At 40.3% G+C, this 19,478-nt stretch overlaps 1 protein-coding gene across 2 annotated transcripts in view; it reads right to left on the reverse strand.

Moving 5' to 3' along the window:
• Nucleotides 1-2,345: 2,345 nt before the first annotated feature.
• Nucleotides 2,346-19,478, reverse strand: part of sars2 (seryl-tRNA synthetase 2, mitochondrial) — a 33,242-nt gene continuing 16,109 nt past the window's right edge. For both annotated transcript variants that reach the window (XM_034167874.1, XM_034167873.1), the window contains 10 exons: nucleotides 17,336-17,441; nucleotides 17,186-17,233; nucleotides 15,123-15,231; nucleotides 9,482-9,527; nucleotides 9,301-9,388; nucleotides 8,793-8,905; nucleotides 5,735-5,828; nucleotides 3,014-3,106; nucleotides 2,856-2,921; nucleotides 2,346-2,500 (listed from right to left, as the gene is read on the reverse strand). In XM_034167874.1, the coding sequence (XP_034023765.1) occupies nucleotides 2,366-2,500; nucleotides 2,856-2,921; nucleotides 3,014-3,106; nucleotides 5,735-5,828; nucleotides 8,793-8,905; nucleotides 9,301-9,388; nucleotides 9,482-9,527; nucleotides 15,123-15,231; nucleotides 17,186-17,233; nucleotides 17,336-17,441 (898 nt within the window). In that variant the 3' untranslated portion in view covers nucleotides 2,346-2,365. The remainder of the gene's footprint in view (nucleotides 2,501-2,855; nucleotides 2,922-3,013; nucleotides 3,107-5,734; nucleotides 5,829-8,792; nucleotides 8,906-9,300; nucleotides 9,389-9,481; nucleotides 9,528-15,122; nucleotides 15,232-17,185; nucleotides 17,234-17,335; nucleotides 17,442-19,478) is intronic.

Consider the following 19,478-nt stretch of genomic DNA (forward strand, 5'->3'; position numbering starts at 1 on the left):
TGTAAAACAGACCTTCTGGAAAACTGGCAGACTTTTAAAATCAGATGTAGGAAACAATCCTGATGGAGAACATTTCTGAATTAAATACAGTACTGGCCTAAATATAAGATGTCCCTGACTGTAGAACAGGATAGTACTTTGTGTGCTTTAAGACTGTCACATGACAATTCGAAGCAAACATCAGTGTGAAGCACTGTTTGGAATCTTAAAGCATGCTTCAAAGTTTTGAAGCAAAATGCTAACTGTGGAATAAAGGTAAGAAACCTAGTCACTGACTGATAATGTGAGATATTAAGGTAGGATATCACACAATACAAAGCCAAGATTGCAGCTAAAGCACTATGGAGTATTCGAAGCTTTGAATCAAAGCTACTTCCCCAGGCTGAATTCAAAACTATGCGGTTAGCAGCATGCAGAAACTTCATCAAACATCAATAGTTTCATCAAATGGTGACTTTTAAAGCATTTCAGTCGTTTTAACTATACAGCCTAACAGAGCAATAACACTTGTGTGAAAGGACACCTGAACAACTTATTGTAGCTCTACACTAAATACCTTGATTATAATTGCAATCCAAAGACAGGTGATATTTTGTGTGTGTGTGTGTGTGTGGCAGGGGAGAGGTAAGCAAGAATTTGGAATTTGTAAATTAAAAGCACAAACTAAATTCTCTCCTGATGCAGTTTAAGCAGCAAAAATACAATAACTTGGGTCTTTTTTAAAATAAATTTACAGGAGGACAACAGGAGCTACCTTTGAAGCATGTCAAAATTGCCATATTATTCATCTTATTCAGCCCCGCCCACTTTTACAACAGAGGCATTTCCATTTTGTTTTAAATGTATAACAATGGAAGTCATTCCATGGATATAAACAAAAACCTTTTTGAAAAGCTCAAAAGGACTGACTCTTGCTCACCCACCGGTTATAACAGAGTGGGAAGATGACACGTAAAAGTGGCCCTCAATTACACTATGTAACAAATTTTTATTTTTGTTTTGTTCCTGGGTACACAGTGTTTTCCTAACCTATTATGCCTTAAATAAATAGAAAATAGCTGTTATTCCACAGAAACTTTGCTTCTGTGATCAGGACAATGATATTTTGAAATTTGTCTGTTTTCAAGAATATTCTCGATTCGCCTTCACTACTACTGAGTAGTCTTCTAGAATATTCTTGAACTGCTAGAACTGTCCATAATTTTCTAGAAGTTTCCAGAATTATCTAGAAATTTCAAGAAACTTTTAGAACTTTCTAGAATGTTAAAAAAAAAAAAAAAAAATCAAAGTTTGTGCTGAATGTAGTAATTTTTCCATAGACTTTAGACATAAGCAGTTGAAATATAACACTTAGAAGCCAGGAACAAAAACTGTGTTACATAGTGTTATTTTTAACTACTTTGTGTTGTAACTCAGTGTGGACGCTTTGGCTATGAGGAACTACGAGCTTAAGCTCGTATAAAAGCACAATCAAGTTAAAATACTACCTGAAAAGTAGTACCACCGTAATGCCAAGATTACGTAACGTTAATATATGTATGGTGTTATTTCATGCAGTGCTTGGTTGTATCAAACACCAGAAAATGAGTAAATTAGATAGCAGCTAACGCTACAAACATAGCTTACCCGTTTGTCTCACTAACATCCGCAGTGGCTTCTTCAACGGAGCGTTGTAGTCAACCATTTCTCTAGTTAAGGACCCAGTGGTGTGGGTTTTTTTTCCTCCATAAAATGAAAAGAACAGACATAGGGACATTTGGGTGGATTTTTTCAAATTCAGCGCCGGAGAGCCTCATCTTTCAATGGAGGGGGGAACAAGTTAAATGCTCGTCCACAGCACTCAGATCTCTCCTTTCCATGTTCAAAACATCGTTCTGAAAGCGATAGTTTCCTCTTCTTCCAGTTGTTGGGGCACCCACGAACTGAACAATTAATGCTGGTCATGTTTGGACACTTCTAACATACCATGTTTCCACGAGCTAATCATCGACACAGTGGCAAATCGGAAGTTGCTTGACAAAATGGAGCCACCCACCCTGACTTCCTGAATAAGGTAAATAGTCCTGAGGGGCAGACTCTTCAGCGATATTTGGTGCCAACTGCTGCTGAGTGCATGTATTACATGTCCATAATTGTAAGACAACCCTATGTTTTCCAGATGTATTTATTTCAAGGAAACAAACAAACAAAAAAATAAAATAAAATATATAAACCCACAGTCTTCTATTCATGCAAATGCATGAATAATAATAATAATAATAATAAACATTCTTCTTACACAACCATGTTAAATGGAAATTGGCTCCAACCTCAAGTGTCGTCTGCGGATGATGACAGGCGCCACAGCATCAGTTTTGTGTTTGCATCATCTGCTTTTGGGCCTGAGTGGCTGTTTGCGTTGATTTGGTCCGATGTATTTCAGTGGAGAATAGTTTGGCTTTTCTATCATTTCAAGACCCAAATATGGCTGCAGGGCTCGGGGTACACGCACCGTTCCCTCCTAAAAAAGAAAGCACTTTAACATAACACCGTGATATGAATTTTTGAAATAATTATTCAAAACGGGATGTGAAGAAAATGGACAGATTGATATAATTATCGTGGACATCTAGATATATTCGTTTCTTCTCTGTAAGCAAAGCAAAATTTTTCACTGGCACATGAGACAAAACTATTTTGTTTTTTTATGCTCACTGCCTGACCACACTTTGTTACATATTCATATCTTCCCAGCAAATCACCATTTTCCAGAATAATGTGATTATTTTATGTTTCGTTTGTGCAAGACTGGCTGTAAAGAATTCCACATTTTAAAAGAAGCCTTGGACTAATTTTGGATTACGTTGGTGTCTTACTTTGGTTTGGTGAGTCTCCAGGATAGCAATGATGGTTCGAGGGACAGCACACGCTGTAGCATTCACCTGCAGAACAACACAAGTATCAGGGAGCTGATGCATTGCTAGAAATGAAACCAGCAAAAGTGCACACAAGGTGGAATCATGTGTAGCCTTACTGTGTGGGCGTACTGCAGGCAGCCGTCCTCTTGCTCGTAGAGGATGTTGAGGCGCCTGCTCTGGTAGTCTGTACAGTTGGACGCACTGGAAATCTGGTGTGAGGAAAAGCTCAGTGAATACCACAACAACAACCGAGCTTTAAGAACAGGTAACTTGAAAACCTTCATCCTACGCTAAACCTCGTGCAAAGCACTGTCCCACGCAAATTACGTTTGCTGATATATGAAAGTTAGTCGCTTCCTTTGAAACAGCGCGAAATTTAAAAGATGTATGATTTCTCCAAACTGCTTGTGCATCATCAATTACATGAACTTTAATAACAAGGTTATATAGATGTAAGACAGACAGCAATGTTCAGCACAACCTGGAACACAAGCTATTAAATTTTGCAGCCAATCTACACTCAACAAAAATATAAACGCAACACTTTTGGTTTTGCTCCCATTTTGTATGAGATGAACTCAAAGATCTAAAACCTTTTCCACATACACAATATCACCATTTCCCTCAAACACTGTTCACAAACCAGTCTAAATCTGTGATAGTGAGCACTTCTCCTTTGCTGAGATAATCCACCCCACCTTACAGGTGTGCCATATCAAGATGCTGATTAGACACCATGTTTAGTGCACAGGTGTGCCTTAGACTGCCCACAATAAAAGGCCACTCTGAAAGGTGCAGTTTTATCACACAGCACAATGCCATAGATGTCACAAGATTTGAGGGAGCGTGCAATTGGCATGCTGACAACAGGAATGTCAACCAGAGCTGTTGCTCATGTATTGAATGTTCATTTCACTACCATAAGCCGTCTCCAAAGGCGTTTCAGAGAATTTGGCAGTACATCCAACCAGCCTCACAACCGCAGACCACGTGTAACCACACCAGCCCAGGACCTCCACATCCAGCATGTTCACCTCCAAGATCGTCTAAGACCAGCCACTCGGACAGCTGCTGAAACAATCGGTTTGCATAACCAAAGAATTTCTGCACAAACTGTCAGAAACCGTCTCAAGGAAGCTCATCTGCATGCTCGTCGTCCTCATCGGGGTCTCGACCTGACTCCAGTTCATTGTCCTAACCGACTTGAGTGTGCAAATGCTCACATTCGCTGGCGTTTGACATGTTGGAGAGGTGTTCTCTTCACGGATGAATCTCGGTTCACACTGTTCAGGGCAGATGGCAGACAGCATGTGTAGCGTCGTGTGGGTGAGCGGTTTTCTGATGTCAATGTTGTGGATCGAGTGGCCCATGGTGGCGGTGGGGTTATGGTATGGGTAGGCGTCTGTTATGGACGAAGAACACAGGTGCATTTTATTGATGGCATTTTGAATGCACAGAGATACCGTGATGAGATCCTGAGGCCCATTGTTGTGCCAATCCAAGATCACCACCTCATGTTGCAGCAGGATAATGCACGGCCCCATGTTGCAAGGATCTGTACACAATCCTTGGAAGCTGAAAATGTCCCAGTTCTTGCATGGCCGGCATACTCACCGGACATGTCACCCATTGAGCATGTTTGGGATGCTCTGGACCGGCGTATACGACAGCGTGTACCAGTTCCTGCCAATATCCAGCAACTTCGCACAGCCATTGAAGAGGAGTGGACCAACATTCCACAGGCCACAACTGACAACCTGATCAACTCTATGTGAAGGAGATGTGTTGCACTGCATGAGGCAAATGGTGGTCACACCAGATACTGAGTGGTATCCCCCCCAATAAAACAAAACTGCACCTTTTAGAGTGGCCTTTTATTGTGGGCAGTCTAAGGCACACCTGTGCACTAATCATGGTGTCTAATCAGCATCTTGATATGGCACACCTGTGAGGTGTGATGGATTATCTCAGCAAAGGAGAAGTGCTCACTATCACAGATTTAGACTGGTTTGTGAACAATATTTGAGGGAAATGCTGATATTGTGTATGTGGAAAAAGTTTTAGATCTTTGAGTTCATCTCATACAAAATGGGAGCAAAACCAAAAGTGTTGCGTTTATATTTTTGTTGAGTGTATAAAGGCAAATTGGGCTGGTAAACTTTTATTATTTTTTTTGTTAATCACACGAAAACGTCTTATTAGTCCATGAATTTTGCCAACATCTCTTTGAAGATTGACAGGAACAAATAAATTAAAAAAGGTACCATTAAATAAATTAAAATTTAAACGTTAACCTCTTCCAATTCAGCAGCACTTCTGTTTCACTATAAAGCACTTGTATCAGTTGAGGGTCAACAGAGCAAATGCACTTACATCATCAAACCACGCCCTGAGACAGGTATACCTCCATGTTGGGTGGAAAAATGGCGAAAAGAAAACAACTGTTTACAGCAGCAGAATGTTCTGAAATTCTGTAACCTAAGGGCAAAATCCTTCCTTGTGGCAAAGTCAACAAATAATCGGTATATGGCGAAGAATGTGTGGACTGGCCTTCAGGACCCGTATTTATTGCGTATGTTTTCGGAGCTGCTGGCATGTAAATCCGTCACTTATATCCAGTAGTTGGACATCTACAACTATCTTATGAGTCTCAGACCATCATAGCAAATGGGAGTTGTTTTGTGTACATTTTTAAAAAAAATAGCGGCAAGAAAAATCACGCTATAAGAATATCCATAGCTCACGTTAAATACTTTTCATACCAAAGTAACTTGCTTTAATGATCATCATTGTTTAATCACAAAATGTTTACTAAAATGTGGATAATGGTGGCTGACCTCTCCATAGCTGTTCCTCCCAGGCATCCAGGCTTCAATGTCATACTTCCTATAAGCTGGAAGGCCCAGTTCCTGTGTTGGCATGTCCAGGACTCTGAGGAAAAATATGCATTTATTTAACACATATCTAGAAATCAGTACAAAAGTGGTATTATTTAATATATATGGTGGAGCATCATACAGGAGCAACATAGTGGTGTAACTGGTTAGTGCATTTGTCTCCCAAACAGAAGGTCCACAGTTCAAGGACACGTGTCCCATTCTCCATGCATGTCTGGAGTTGTGTCCAGTTGGGCATCTGATATACAACTTGTGCCAAATCAACATACGGAAAATCATGGATCCACTGTGAGAACCCCAAGCAACAAAAGCGGAGTAGCCAAAAGAAAATTTGTGGAAAAAAGTATAAAGTTACAGTGTAAGATTCATAGGTGGAAAGTGAAACAGGCGATACCTCCCACACCTGCTTCACCTTAGGGAGCTTTGGTAAATCACCTATTTGTACACAATCTGTTTACTACCCAAAAAACCTCACTCTTTTGTAATCCACCAAATGCACCATCTACTAGCGGTGTAATAGGCTGTAGTTGATCCATGATCCATCTGGATTCAAAGTATACATCATAGTGTGAAATACAGATTTACTGTCATGGTGACTTATTTTTAAAGTGATAAAAATAAGTTGCAGTGAAATCAAAGGATTTGTGAGCCGGAAAAAAGCAGTTCCTTCATATGAATGAAGGATGTTAGAAGAGGACAGCTGCCTTGTGCTCCCTTGAGACAGCCTGGTGCAGGCTCTATGCACGTTGGTGTCCAAACTCGGAAAGAATCACTCTGAAATATCAGGATTAGAGTATCGAATTTGCACACTGAAGTCACAAAGATCATCCAAATCAGTGAGTATGATCCTTGTCTTCCCCATGCCGTGCTGAACTGAGGGCTGGGAGTGCACCGAGTTCCGGGATATTTGGGGGGGCACTTTTCCTGACTTTTTCCAAGTCATGTGCCCACTCAGGAGGTCTAAGGAAAGGGCATATAGCAAGCTGGAAAGGATGTGCAGCAGGTTAGGGTGATAAAAAATGCAGATGGTAATGTTTTGACAAAGTGGAGGGAATATTTTGAGGAGCTGATGAATTAAGAAAATGAGAGGGAGAGAAGACTGGATGATGTGCAGAGAGTAAATCAGGAAGTGTAATGGATTAGAAAGGATGAAGTGAGGACCACTATAGAGAGGACGAAGAGTGGAAAGGCAGATGGTCCAGATGACATTCCAGTGGAGGCATGGAAATGTTTAGGAGAGATAGCAGTGGAGTTTCTGACCAGATTGTTCAACAAAACCTTGGAAAGTAAGAGGATATCTAAGAAGCAGAGAACAAGAGTGCTGCTTCCAATTTTTAAGAAGGGTGCTGTGAGGAGCTGCAGTAATTACTGCAGCATTAAGTTTATTAGCCACAGAATGAATTTATGGTAAAGAGTAGTAGAAGCTAGGCTTACAAAAAAGGTAAAGATCTGTGAGCAGCAATATGGTTTCATGATGAGACAAAAGCATTACAGATGCAATGTTTCCTGTGAGCAGCAATATGGTTTCATGATGAGACAAAAGCATTACAGATGCAATGTTTCCTGTGAGAGTACTGATGGAGAAGTACAGAGAAGACCAGTAGGAGTTACACTGTGTGTTTGTGGATTTAGAGAAGGTTTATGACAGGGTGCCAAGAGATGACTTGTGGTATTGTATGAGAAGCCTGGAGTGACAGAGAAATATGTGAGGATGGTGGAGGATATGTACAGGGACAGCATGACAGCAGTGAGATGTGCAGTAGGAATAACAGATACATTCAAGGTAAAGGTGAGATTACACAAAGGATCGGCTCTGGAGTCCGTTCTTGTTTGCAGTGGTGGTGGAAAGGTTGACAGATGAGATCAGACCGAAGTCTCCATGGACTACGATGTTTGTTGATGATATTGTGATATGTAGTGAGAGCAGACAGCAAGTTGAGACAAGCCTGGAGAGGTGGAGATATGCTCTGGAGAGAAGGGGAATGAAAGTCAGTAGGAGCAAGACTGAGTACATGTGTGAATGAGAGTGAGTCCTTTGGAATAGTGCGGTTACAAGGAGTGAAGGTGGTTAAGGGAAATGAGTTTAAATAATTCCAAAGCAATGGTAAATATGGTAGAAAAAGAGCGTGTAGGCAGGGTGGAGAAAGTTGGCAGGAGTGATTTGAGACATAAGGATATCTCCAAGAGTGACAAGAAAATTTAGTGAGACCAGCTATGTTGTACAGCTTAGAGATGGTGGCATGAACAAAGAGCTGAAAGTGGCAGAGCTGAAGATGTTGCAATTTTCTTTGAGAATGATGAGGATGGACAGGATTAGGAATGAACATAGAGGGACAGCAAAGGTAAGACGTTTTGGAAAAAAAAAGTCACTGAGATGATTTGGACATGTGCAGAGAAGGGATCCAGGGTATACAGGGAGAAGGATGCTGAGGATAGAGCCACCATGCAGGAGGAGAAGAGGGAGGCCAAAGAGGAGGTTTATGGATGTGCTGAGGGAGGACATGCAGGTGGTTGGTGTGACAGAGGAAGATACAGAGGACAGGGTGAGATAGAAACGACTGATCTGCTGTGGTGACCCCTATGACACCTTAATTTCATTCAGGACCATGGGCAAAAGTTGCTTGTTTTCATTGTTTTTCATTTCCTTTTAAAAATGGAAAGGAAAGCTGTATTTTTTCTTTTTTGCTGTTCCATAAAAACTATTCTGGCCATGAGTAATAGCTGTATTCTCATAAGCACCGTGAGTTTTGTGATTAGTTACACCCCTAACAGCTATGGTAAATAATGCACCAGTGCACAAAGCTCTAAAATGCAACCGCCATGTTACTCCCCAAAAAACACACCCAGGCCCTATTCTGTTCTGAACTCTGTGCTCAGATTACGTGCCGTGTAAACGGCAAAGTGGATTTAGAGACCCACTCCAATTGCATCTGCACTATGCGCTTTCAACTGTGCCCTATAGACTGTCAAGATAAAGGCCTTGTGTGTGTCTGGTGACCTGTAGTGTAGTTCCAGTGCAGAGAATATCTCTTTCTGTAAAGAGACAAACTCCTCCAGGAGCTGAGAGCTCTCTTCCCCTGTCTCATCTGCTGTTACTCCAAACATCTCCACCTGGAGTGATGCACAAAAAGTTACAGATAAGTGACAAGCACAATTAAACAGATACATCTCACATGATGTAAACATGAGTATAAACCATGTGGGCACAGGCCAGCTGTATTTCCTCCTCATGTGGTTTCTGCATACTCCTAAATTCAATTTCACCAGAGTTAAACTGTCATGTTTAACTATAAAAAAAACTTTTCAACCTACCATCCCTGGATCTCAAGACCAGGCACCTAAGTGGCTCTATTCTACTCTTCTATTCTACTCTTGTTTTGTTTTTTTTTAGATATTTAGATATACCTTAGTATAAACTAGTAGTTCTACCTCAGAATTGGAATGTATTATAGAAGACATACCTTACTGAATTTCATGTGTCAGAAGGAGTGTGTTTGTTTCTTAACCTTGTTGAAGTGATGAACTCTGAAGATCCCCCATGGTTCTCTGCCTGTTGCCGTTTCTGCTCGGTAGCATGTGCTACTGCACGCTGTCCTACAGCAGACCGTGGTGTGTTAGCTGTCATTAATCCCATACGTGGCAATAAAGTTATTATTAACAGCAGCCAGTGGAGAGAATGTTTCTCACCTAACAGGCAGGTCCTTCCAATTAACTGCATGGTCCATGAAGTAGCCTGGAGAGGAGAGATGCACACACATCCATTGACACATCCACACACATCCAACTGACATTTCTCATTTCTGATTGGCTGATTCAAACCTCTTATGAAACACTATTAGTGCAGACTGTCTGTGCATGGTGCTGCAGGGCAGATGCTGTATGCTTAGAGCAGACATGGAAATTTATCATCAGCATGAAGATAAATCATGAATTGTTTCTGTAATTTATGTTTGTAGCATGGCCCAAGCAGAGGGTCACCCCTTTGAGTCTGGTCTGCTTGAGGTTTCTTCCTCAGAGGGAGTTTTTCCTAACCACTGTTGCTCTGGGGGTTGGTAAGGTTAGACCTTACCTGTGTAAAGCGCCTTGAGGCAACTCTGTTGTGATTTGGCGCTATATAAAGGAAAATAAATTGAAATTGAAAAGCATGAGGACGTACTGCAACATTATGTCATCAGAATGCTAAAATGAACCGTGGAGCTGCCTTTACTTCTCTTTCCACTTTCTCTATCCGCGTGGTTCTGATGGCACCATCCTGTTCACACCATGTGCGCGTCGTATACTGACTTTACGAGATCATGACATGAAATAAACGGTCAAATATCCTTAAAACAAACTTAAAAATAAGAATATATAAATGAACTGAGCAAAAGTTACGCATACACGGGTTAAAAATAAAGCTCTGATGTAGAAAAGCTGATGTTCAGAGGCACAGATCACAAAAAGCAGATGAGAACTCTGAACTTTAACAGCTAGTATTTTCCAAAGGTATGTATTTATTCAATCTTCAATCAATCAATCAATCAATTTTTTTATATAGCGCCAAATCACAACAAACAGTTGCCCCAAGGCGCTTTATATTGTAAGGCAAGGCCATACAATAATTATGTAAAACCCCAACGGTCAAAATGACCCCCTGTGAGCAAGCACTTGGCTACAGTGGGAAGGAAAAACTCCCTTTTAACAGGAAGAAACCTCCAGCAGAACCAGGCTCAGGGAGGGGCAGTCTTCTGCTGGACTGGTTGGGGCTGAGGGAGAGAACCAGGAAAAAGACATGCTGTGGAGGGGAGCAGAGATCGATCACTAATGATTAAATGCAGAGTGGTGCATACAGAGCAAAAAGAGAAAGAAACAGTGCATCATGGGAACCCCCCAGCAGTCTACGTCTATAGCAGCATAACTAAGGGATGGTTCAGGGTCACCTGATCCAGCCCTAACTATAAGCTTTAGCAAAAAGGAAAGTTTTAAGCCTAATCTTAAAAGTAGAGAGGGTGTCTGTCTCCCTGATCCCAATTGGGAGCTGGTTCCACAGGAGAGGAGCCTGAAAGCTGAAGGCTCTGCCTCCCATTCTACTCTTACAAACCCTAGGAACTACAAGTAAGCCTGCAGTCTGAGAGCGAAGCGCTCTATTGGGGTGATATGGTACTACGAGGTCCCTAAGATAAGATGGGACCTGATTATTCAAAACCTTATAAGTAAGAAGAAGAATTTTAAATTCTATTCTAGAATTAACAGGAAGCCAATGAAGAGAGGCCAATATGGGTGAGATATGCTCTCTCCTTCTAGTCCCCGTCAGTACTCTAGCTGCAGCATTTTGAATTAACTGAAGGCTTTTTAGGGAACTTTTAGGACAACCTGATAATAATGAATTACAATAGTCCAGCCTAGAGGAAATAAATGCATGAATTAGTTTTTTAGCATCACTCTGAGACAAGACCTTTCTGATTTTAGAGATATTGCGTAAATGCAAAAAAGCAGTCTTACATATTTGTTTAATATGCACTTTGAATGACATATCCTGATCAAAAATGACTCCAAGATTTCTCACAGTATTACTAGAGGTCAGGGTAATGCCATCCAGAGTAAGGATCTGGTTAGACACCATGTTTCTAAGATTTGTGGGGCCAAGTACAATAACTTCAGTTTTATCTGAGTTTAAAAGCAGGAAATTAGAGGTCATCCATGTCTTTATGTCTGTAAGACAATCCTGCAGTTTAGCTAATTGGTGTGTGTCCTCTGGCTTCATGGATAGATAAAGCTGGGTATCATCTGCGTAACAATGAAAATTTAAGCAATACCGTCTAATAATACTGCCTAAGGGAAGCATGTATAAAGTGAATAAAATTGGTCCTAGCACAGAACCTTGTGGAACTCCATAATTAACTTTAGTCTGTGAAGAAGATTCCCCATTTACATGAACAAATTGTAATCTATTAGACAAATATGATTCAAACCACCGCAGCGCAGTGCCTTTAATACCTATGGCATGCTCTAATCTCTGTAATAAAATTTTATGGTCAACAGTATCAAAAGCAGCACTGAGGTCTAACAGAACAAGCACAGAGATGAGTCCACTGTCCGAGGCCATAAGAAGATCATTTGTAACCTTCACTAATGCTGTTTCTGTACTATGATGAATTCTAAAACCTGACTGAAACACTTCAAATAGACCATTCCTCTGCAGATGATCAGTTAGCTGTTTTACAACTACCCTTTCAAGAATTTTTGAGAGAAAAGGAAGGTTGGAGATTGGCCTATAATTAGCTAAGATAGCTGGGTCAAGTGATGGCTTTTTAAGTAATGGTTTAATTACTGCCACCTTAAAAGCCTGTGGTACATAGCCAACTAACAAAGATAGATTGATCATATTTAAGATCGAAGCATTAAATAATGGTAGGGCTTCCTTGAGCAGCCTGGTAGGAATGGGGTCTAATAAACATGTTGATGGTTTGGATGAAGTAACTAATGAAAATAACTCAGACAGAACAATCGGAGAGAAAGAGTCTAACCAAATACCGGCATCACTGAAAGCAGCCAAAGATAACGATACGTCTTTGGGATGGTTATGAGTAATTTTTTCTCTAATAGTTAAAATTTTGTTAGCAAAGAAAGTCATGAAGTCATTACTAGTTAAAGTTAATGGAATACTCAGCTCAATAGAGCTCTGACTCTTTGTCAGCCTGGCTACAGTGCTGAAAAGAAACCTGGGGTTGTTCTTATTTTCTTCAATTAGTGATGAGTAGAAAGATGTCCTAGCTTTACGGAGGGCTTTTTTATAGAGCAACAGACTCTTTTTCCAGGCTAAGTGAAGATCTTCTAAATTAGTGAGACGCCATTTCCTCTCCAACTTATGGGTTGTGCTCCGGAACAGGAAGTGATACAATACCACAGTGAGAGCCAACCACCAGTAGAGGCAAGCATAAGCTTAATGTAGTGTTCAAGCACAAAAAGTGACTGATGAGGAGAAAGAAAAATACCTTTTAAAAATGACTTCATCACACTAAACTGAACTGGAGTCAAAATAAAAATACAAACTGCTGATTTTTTGTTATTTTTCAAAGTTATTATAAGCTGCAGCTATATGTTTTATTACTTTCAAAGTGAGTTACCTCTTATTTTATTCATAGGTATTTACGTATAAAAAAAAATAGGGGGAGCCAAATCAGCCTGCATTGTCTGTTCAGTTATATCAAAGTTTTCCTGCACGTCTGTGTATTTTTTCCTTCTTTATAAGAGTTTGGTGTTTGCATTTGCTCCACAAAGTTTTAAAACACAATAAAATGTTCACACTTTTCTTTATAGCAGTTCTGTAATTTCAGAAATGCAACAGAAACAACCACAAATCAGAAAAAGTTGGGACTATATGCTTCTGTGAGTGGTTTCTCCACTCACAGAAGCCAAAGGTTCTTCCAGAGTTGTGTCTTGGTGGTTTCCTTCACTTGTCTCCTTCCAGCATGGACATTTAGTTTTTGAGAACTGCCTACCTGACACAGATTTATTATAAAGTACCACACTGTTTGTATTTCTGAATGATTGATATAAATGAAGTCTAAGAAATAGTCACTGATTTGGAAATGTTCACGTTTTCATCCCGACATTTCTCGGAAAATGCTGCAGGCCTTAATTTAGGAAATTACGTATCATCCGACTAGTTGACTAATCGCAAAAATAATCGTTGACTGGTCGACTATCAAAATAGTCGTTTGTGGCAGCCCTAGTGCACACACTTTGTTAAAGCATGTGCACCCAAAAACAGGATGGGCTTAATGTGGCATGAAGGGTACCAGTTAATAACCCTCATTTACGTGCAGCACAGTGGCCAAGCTGCGGTACCACAAACTGTTCACACAGACCACATTAATAATCACAGTGTTATTCTTTTTTGTTTTCTGAAGGAGACTGTCTTTAGCAACAACCACCTCTGGTGTGACAAATGAGTGAATGAGGCGTTTTAACAACACGATGCAGTTGGTTTAGAGCAATCGCGTTGGTAAGGTTAGACCTTACCCACGTAACGCACCTTGAAGCGACTTTAATATATAAATAAACTGAATTGAACTAGAGCTGCGGGCAGAACTTTTAACAGTGACAGAAGGTGCAAAAGGTGAGAGTGTTTCATGAAAAAACAAGTGCAGCGCAAAATATATTCAAAGGTGGAGGCTAATGTCAGACTTTTTTAATTTTTTCCAGAGGCAATGACATATGGCCATCGGATATTGCAACGGCAATTTAATTTATTTCAATTTATTTAGTTTGTAAAGCACCAAATCACAACAAAGCTGCTTCAAGGCGCTTCATACAAGAAAGGTCTATCCTTACTTACTAACTTTTCTGACACCTCCTGTTTAAAACCCAAAAATTCAGAAGGACTTTGCGTCTGTCCATGCTTAGCATAAGTCCAGTCCTTTTACTGCCAGAGTCTTCAAATTCACAGGAAAAATTCTTGGGAAACAGACCTTGAACAAGTTCAAAGATAGATGGCTAACCTGGACCTATTCTAAGAGGTATGTTAAGTGGTTAAAAAGTCACATTCTGTTTCAATCTGTTCTGTTTTTTGTTTTGAGTGGCGGAGGTGAAAGCCAATCAGAGTAGAGCTGTAATGGCACACCATGTGCCATGGAGAGCCAAGAGTGTGCAGGTCTTTGTCCTGACTAATCACTTCAACAGGTAATTTGGCTCATGAGCTTCTCAACAAATCTCAAAGTAGGTCTGCTGACATGATGACATGTAATGCAGTATGCAGTCACACTTTATCATACAGTTTCATCTTGGTGTGAGAAGAGCAGGAAAAGTGGTAGCAGGTTTGGGAAACATGTACTGTTCACTGGATCTGCAAATCTAGCATCAGTTCATGGCACAAATACCAAGAAGCACCCAAAATTACAATAAAAAGGATAAAAGCATCTGTAAACCATGATGCAGTACATTACAAAAATAATCTGACTTCTACAGAATTTCACTGGTTTTATGGTCACTAGCGGTGGCGATCGTTAGTTTAAGTATGCCGGTTACAGAGCTTTCTCCTACCATGCCCCAGCTCTGTGGAATGATCTCCCGGCACATATATGGCAGTCGGATAACGTGGAGACTTTTATATCGAGACTAAAAACCTGTTTGTTTTCCTTGTTTTATGATTAGATTTATTGTGTTATTATGCATCTTTATTCTTGTGCTCTTTTATGGTTTTGTCTTTTTATTGTGTTTTTAATTTTTTTTATTCAATTTTTTCATCTGTTTTCGGTATTGTGTTGTGTAAAGCGCCTTGAGGTGATCTCATCATGAGTTGGCACTGTAGAAATTAATAATAATAATAAAAAATGAAGAATTTCACCTGCAATCCCAACTTCTCCTGTCCCAGCCAGGCTTAAGTCTGGGAAACGGACCTGGTCCAGTGAGTAGACCTGAGACTGATGAGCATTGGGCTGCATCCCACAACCCTCCTGGAGAAAAAACAAACAGAGTGAAGGAAAGAAAGAGACTACAAAGTCCTTCATTGGTTGAGAGAAACCAAGCTGATTGATCTGATCACCCAGTAGGGGGCATAACTACATTAAAATTAGCTGGATGAATGTGAAAGTTTTATAACCATAAATTGTTAGTGTTGCCAGTTAAAATTTTGATGTACGTGAAAACAGGGACAGGCACCCACTTCAAGTTAAATAAGAAGGAAATCCAATAAATGGTTGTTGATATGACAGACTAAGCTCCAGGTCTCAAGAATTCAATCTTATTTTGGTATAATTGTCAGAGTCCCATCATCCAACTTTTGGAAAAGGTAAACCACTGAGCAGTTTATGAAGTATACCTCTGGACAAGAGGGGAAACACAAGATGACGGCTTAGTGGTTACCACTGGTACCTCACAGCAAGAAGGTTGTGGGATCTCTTCCCGTCCTTTCTGTGTAGGTTGCATTTTCTTCCCGTGTCTGTGTGGGTTTCCTCTGATTTCCTCCCACAATGAAAAAACCGAAAACCATTCTTTTTAGATTCTGCTCCTTTCTCTGTCCCTGACTAAGGCAGCGTCTCTACATCTGCTGTTGGTCCCCGGGCACCAGACTGTGGCTGTCCACTGCTCCTAGTGGCTGGATTGTGCCTAACTGTAATTAGGATGAGTTAAATGCAGGGGACAAATTTCATTTTATGTATGTATAATGACAAATAAGGACATTATTATTATTAATTATTTATTTGAAAACCTCTCATCTTCTCTATGCATACCTCATGCCCAGTGGTGGATATTAAACAACAGCTTCAAAGGAGCAGACTTTCATGGGGAAAAACAAAAAACCCAAATATGTTTTCCTGTTTTTTTTTAATTAGAATTTTCTGATTTTCTTAGCTTCATTATAAAAGAAGTTGACTGTTTTTAGACATTTTTTTAAAATAGAAATTTTGAGAAATCAACTTCAAGTTTGAGAAACAGTCTTGGACAATTTTCTCTTTTTTGGACATAATAAATAACTAAAATTAAGCAGGAGTAGTAACATTAATGACAGCGGAAATAGACGTTAGATAAGACACAGGTGTGATTCGTTAACATCCTTCAAAATAAATATCACCACTGAGATAACCCCAGGAATGCTCAATTGTATTTTCTTGATTTTGTAAAAAATAATATATCAAGAAATCATTGCCTTGGGGGAACACTGTTTGTGGGTGACTTCAGTAGATTTTATGCAAAGTCAGACATCTATATATTAAGCGTGGAGGTCCCATTTTTTTTGTCCTCAATGTTCTCTGGATCTGCTCACTTCACACATCATCTCTATGCTGTTGATCTTTCCATGTCCTCTGTAGTTATGGACCTCACATCATGTCTTTCACAAATCCCCTTAATTGCCCACATTTTGCGGTTAATTAGAACCATGATTTGTGATATACTGCCAATTTCCACCAGATGGTGTTGTAGCGTGTATGAATCTGTCTAGCTTCCGTGTATGACATTCAATGCATTGTCAATGAGCATGGCTTTTTTCGTCCATATTTCATCAAGGTAGGTCTTTGAAAATTATCTGAAGATGTTTTCTCAGGCAAAAACATCCACAAATACCAAATCTGCCATCACATTTGCGTCAGCTATTATGGTTCGGGCGCTGTGGGCCCCGTTTTGATGCCGAAAATAGCGCTCAGGCATAGCCCCCCCCCCCAAATGCATAAAAACAGTATACTTTTGTGAAAGCATTGCTTCTTAAAATGGCTGCTACTTCAAAATGCTTTGAAAGCTTTCTTTTGGAAGCTAATACGTTGTCTCAGTATACTGCTGCACACTATCCCGGGTCAGTGACTCACGATTAGTACACTCTTTCTTCACCGTCCAAAGGACGGTTACTTTGCTAGTCTTTTCATAAAATGTGACCAAATCAAAATTGAATAAAGCAGGAGTTCTGCTACTTACAAACACTGCCCCCTTTAGCATGTCAGGTACAACCATGGGAATAAAACCCTGAATCAAAAGAAAGCACACGCTGAACATGCTACGCCTTACAGCTATCATTTACATATGTTTGGTCAATTGTATATTTGAAAATTCCAAACATAGTCTTACCTGTTGTTGTAATATGTCAAGGGCAAAGTTCTGAAGTGCAGTCTGAAGTTTGGCCCCGGCTCCCCTGAGATAGTACGACCTCTGACCTGACACATGAGACAAATGCCTGCAGAGGACAACACAAGACTGAAGATAACACAACTATCAAGATAACAGAAGGAACCGTGTCAATTCAAAAGGACAAAATTTAGAATAAAAGACAAATGAATATAAGCACACAGCATAGAAATAATGGCCACAGAGAGGATACCTGCAAAATAAGGCAAAATTATTTCATGCCCAAATAAAACTGATCACCCGACAATCACAATGGCAAAAACACAGTTTAGAATTCAGATCACATTTCTACATTGGTGGCTTTGTCTTTTTTTTTTATGTACAGTGAGGAAAATAAGTATTTGAACACCCTGCGATTTTGCAAGTTCTCCCACTTAGAAATCATGGAGGGATCTGAAATTTTCATCTTAGGTGCATATCCACTGTGAGAGACATAATCTTAAAAAAAAAAAAAAAAAATCCGGAAATCACAATGTATGATTTTTTAATAATTTATTTGTATGTCACTGCTGAAAATAAGTATTTGACCCCCTACCATCCAGCAAGAATTCTGGCTCACACAGACCTGTTAATTTTTCTTTAAGAAGCCCTCTTGTTACCTGTATAAAAGACACCTATTCACACAATCAATCACACTCCAACCTGTCCACCATAGCCAAGACCAAAGAGCAGTCTAAGGACACCAGGGACAAAACTGTAGACCTGCACAAGGCTGGGATGGACTACAGGACAACAGGCAAGCAGCTTGGTAGAAGACAACAACTGCTATGATTATTTATTAGAAAGTGGAAGAAACACAAGATGACTGTCAATCTCCCTCGCTCTGGGATTCCATGCAAGATCTCACTTTGTGGGGTAAGGATGATTCTGAGAAAGCTCAGAACTACACAGGAGGACCTGGTCAATGACCTGAAGAGAGCTGGGACCACAGTCACAAAGATTACATTAGTAACACATGATGCTGTCATGGTTTAAAATCCTGCAGGGCAGCAAGGTCCCCCTGCTCAAGCCAGCACATGTCCAGGCCCATTTGAAGTTCACCAGTGACCATCTGGATGATCCAGAGGAGGCATGGGAGAAGGCCATGTGGTCAGATGAGACCAGTATAGAGCTTTTTGGAATCAACTTCACTTACCATGTTTACAGGATGAGAACAACCCCAAGAAAACCATCCCAACCGTGAAGCATGGGGGTGGAAACATCATACTCTGGGGGTGCTCTTCTGCAAAGGGGACAGGATGACTGCACCGTATTGAAGGGAGGATGGATGGGGTCATGTATTGCGAGATTTTGGCAAACAACCTCCTTCCCTCAGTAAGAGCATTGAAGATGGGTCATGGCTGGGTCTTCCAGCATGACAATGACCCCAAACACACAGCCAGGGCAACTAAAGAGGGGCTCCATAAGAAGCATTTCAAGGTCCTGGAGTGGCCTGGCCAGTCTCCAGACCTGAACTCAATAGAAAATCTTTGGAGGGAGCTGAAACTCCAAACCTGAAAGATTTGGAGAAGATCTGTATGGAGGAGTGGACCAAAATCCCTGCTGTAGTGTATGAAAACTTGGTGAAAAAATACAGGAAACATTTGACCTCTGTCATTGCAAACAAAGGCTACTGGGTTGGGTTTTTGATACTACTCTGTATTTCTCACTGTACTAGTTGTTTCTGCACACGCTGTGCACTCACTGCTTTTAACCAGTCACAACAATATGGGGAGGGGAGGTTGTGAACAGAGGATCCTCGTTTGAATCCCCATCTGACATGAAAATCACCAAGGTGACCTTCAGCAAGATCCTTAATCCTGGAGTTGCTTTGAGTGTGTAGCTGAGCCCCTTGCAAGGCAGTATGGTAATGCAACCTGCTTTTCATCAAATTTTAATTACATTTTCACTCATATCTGCCACCACAGTAGTTTGAAAATTTTAAAAAGGTTTTTTAAAAAAAAAAAAAAAAACTAAACTATTACATGTTAAAATGTTTGGTCATGAGAAGCTAGCAGCGACCCCCCGCCCCCAAACAAAATATGACTGCTGCTTAGTTCATTTTTGTCACCTGACTTACCAAATAACTGCAGAACTGTTGCATTTA

Source organism: Thalassophryne amazonica, chromosome 4 (genome assembly GCF_902500255.1).
Source record: "Thalassophryne amazonica chromosome 4, fThaAma1.1, whole genome shotgun sequence".
Taxonomy (NCBI): Eukaryota; Metazoa; Chordata; class Actinopteri; order Batrachoidiformes; family Batrachoididae; genus Thalassophryne; species Thalassophryne amazonica.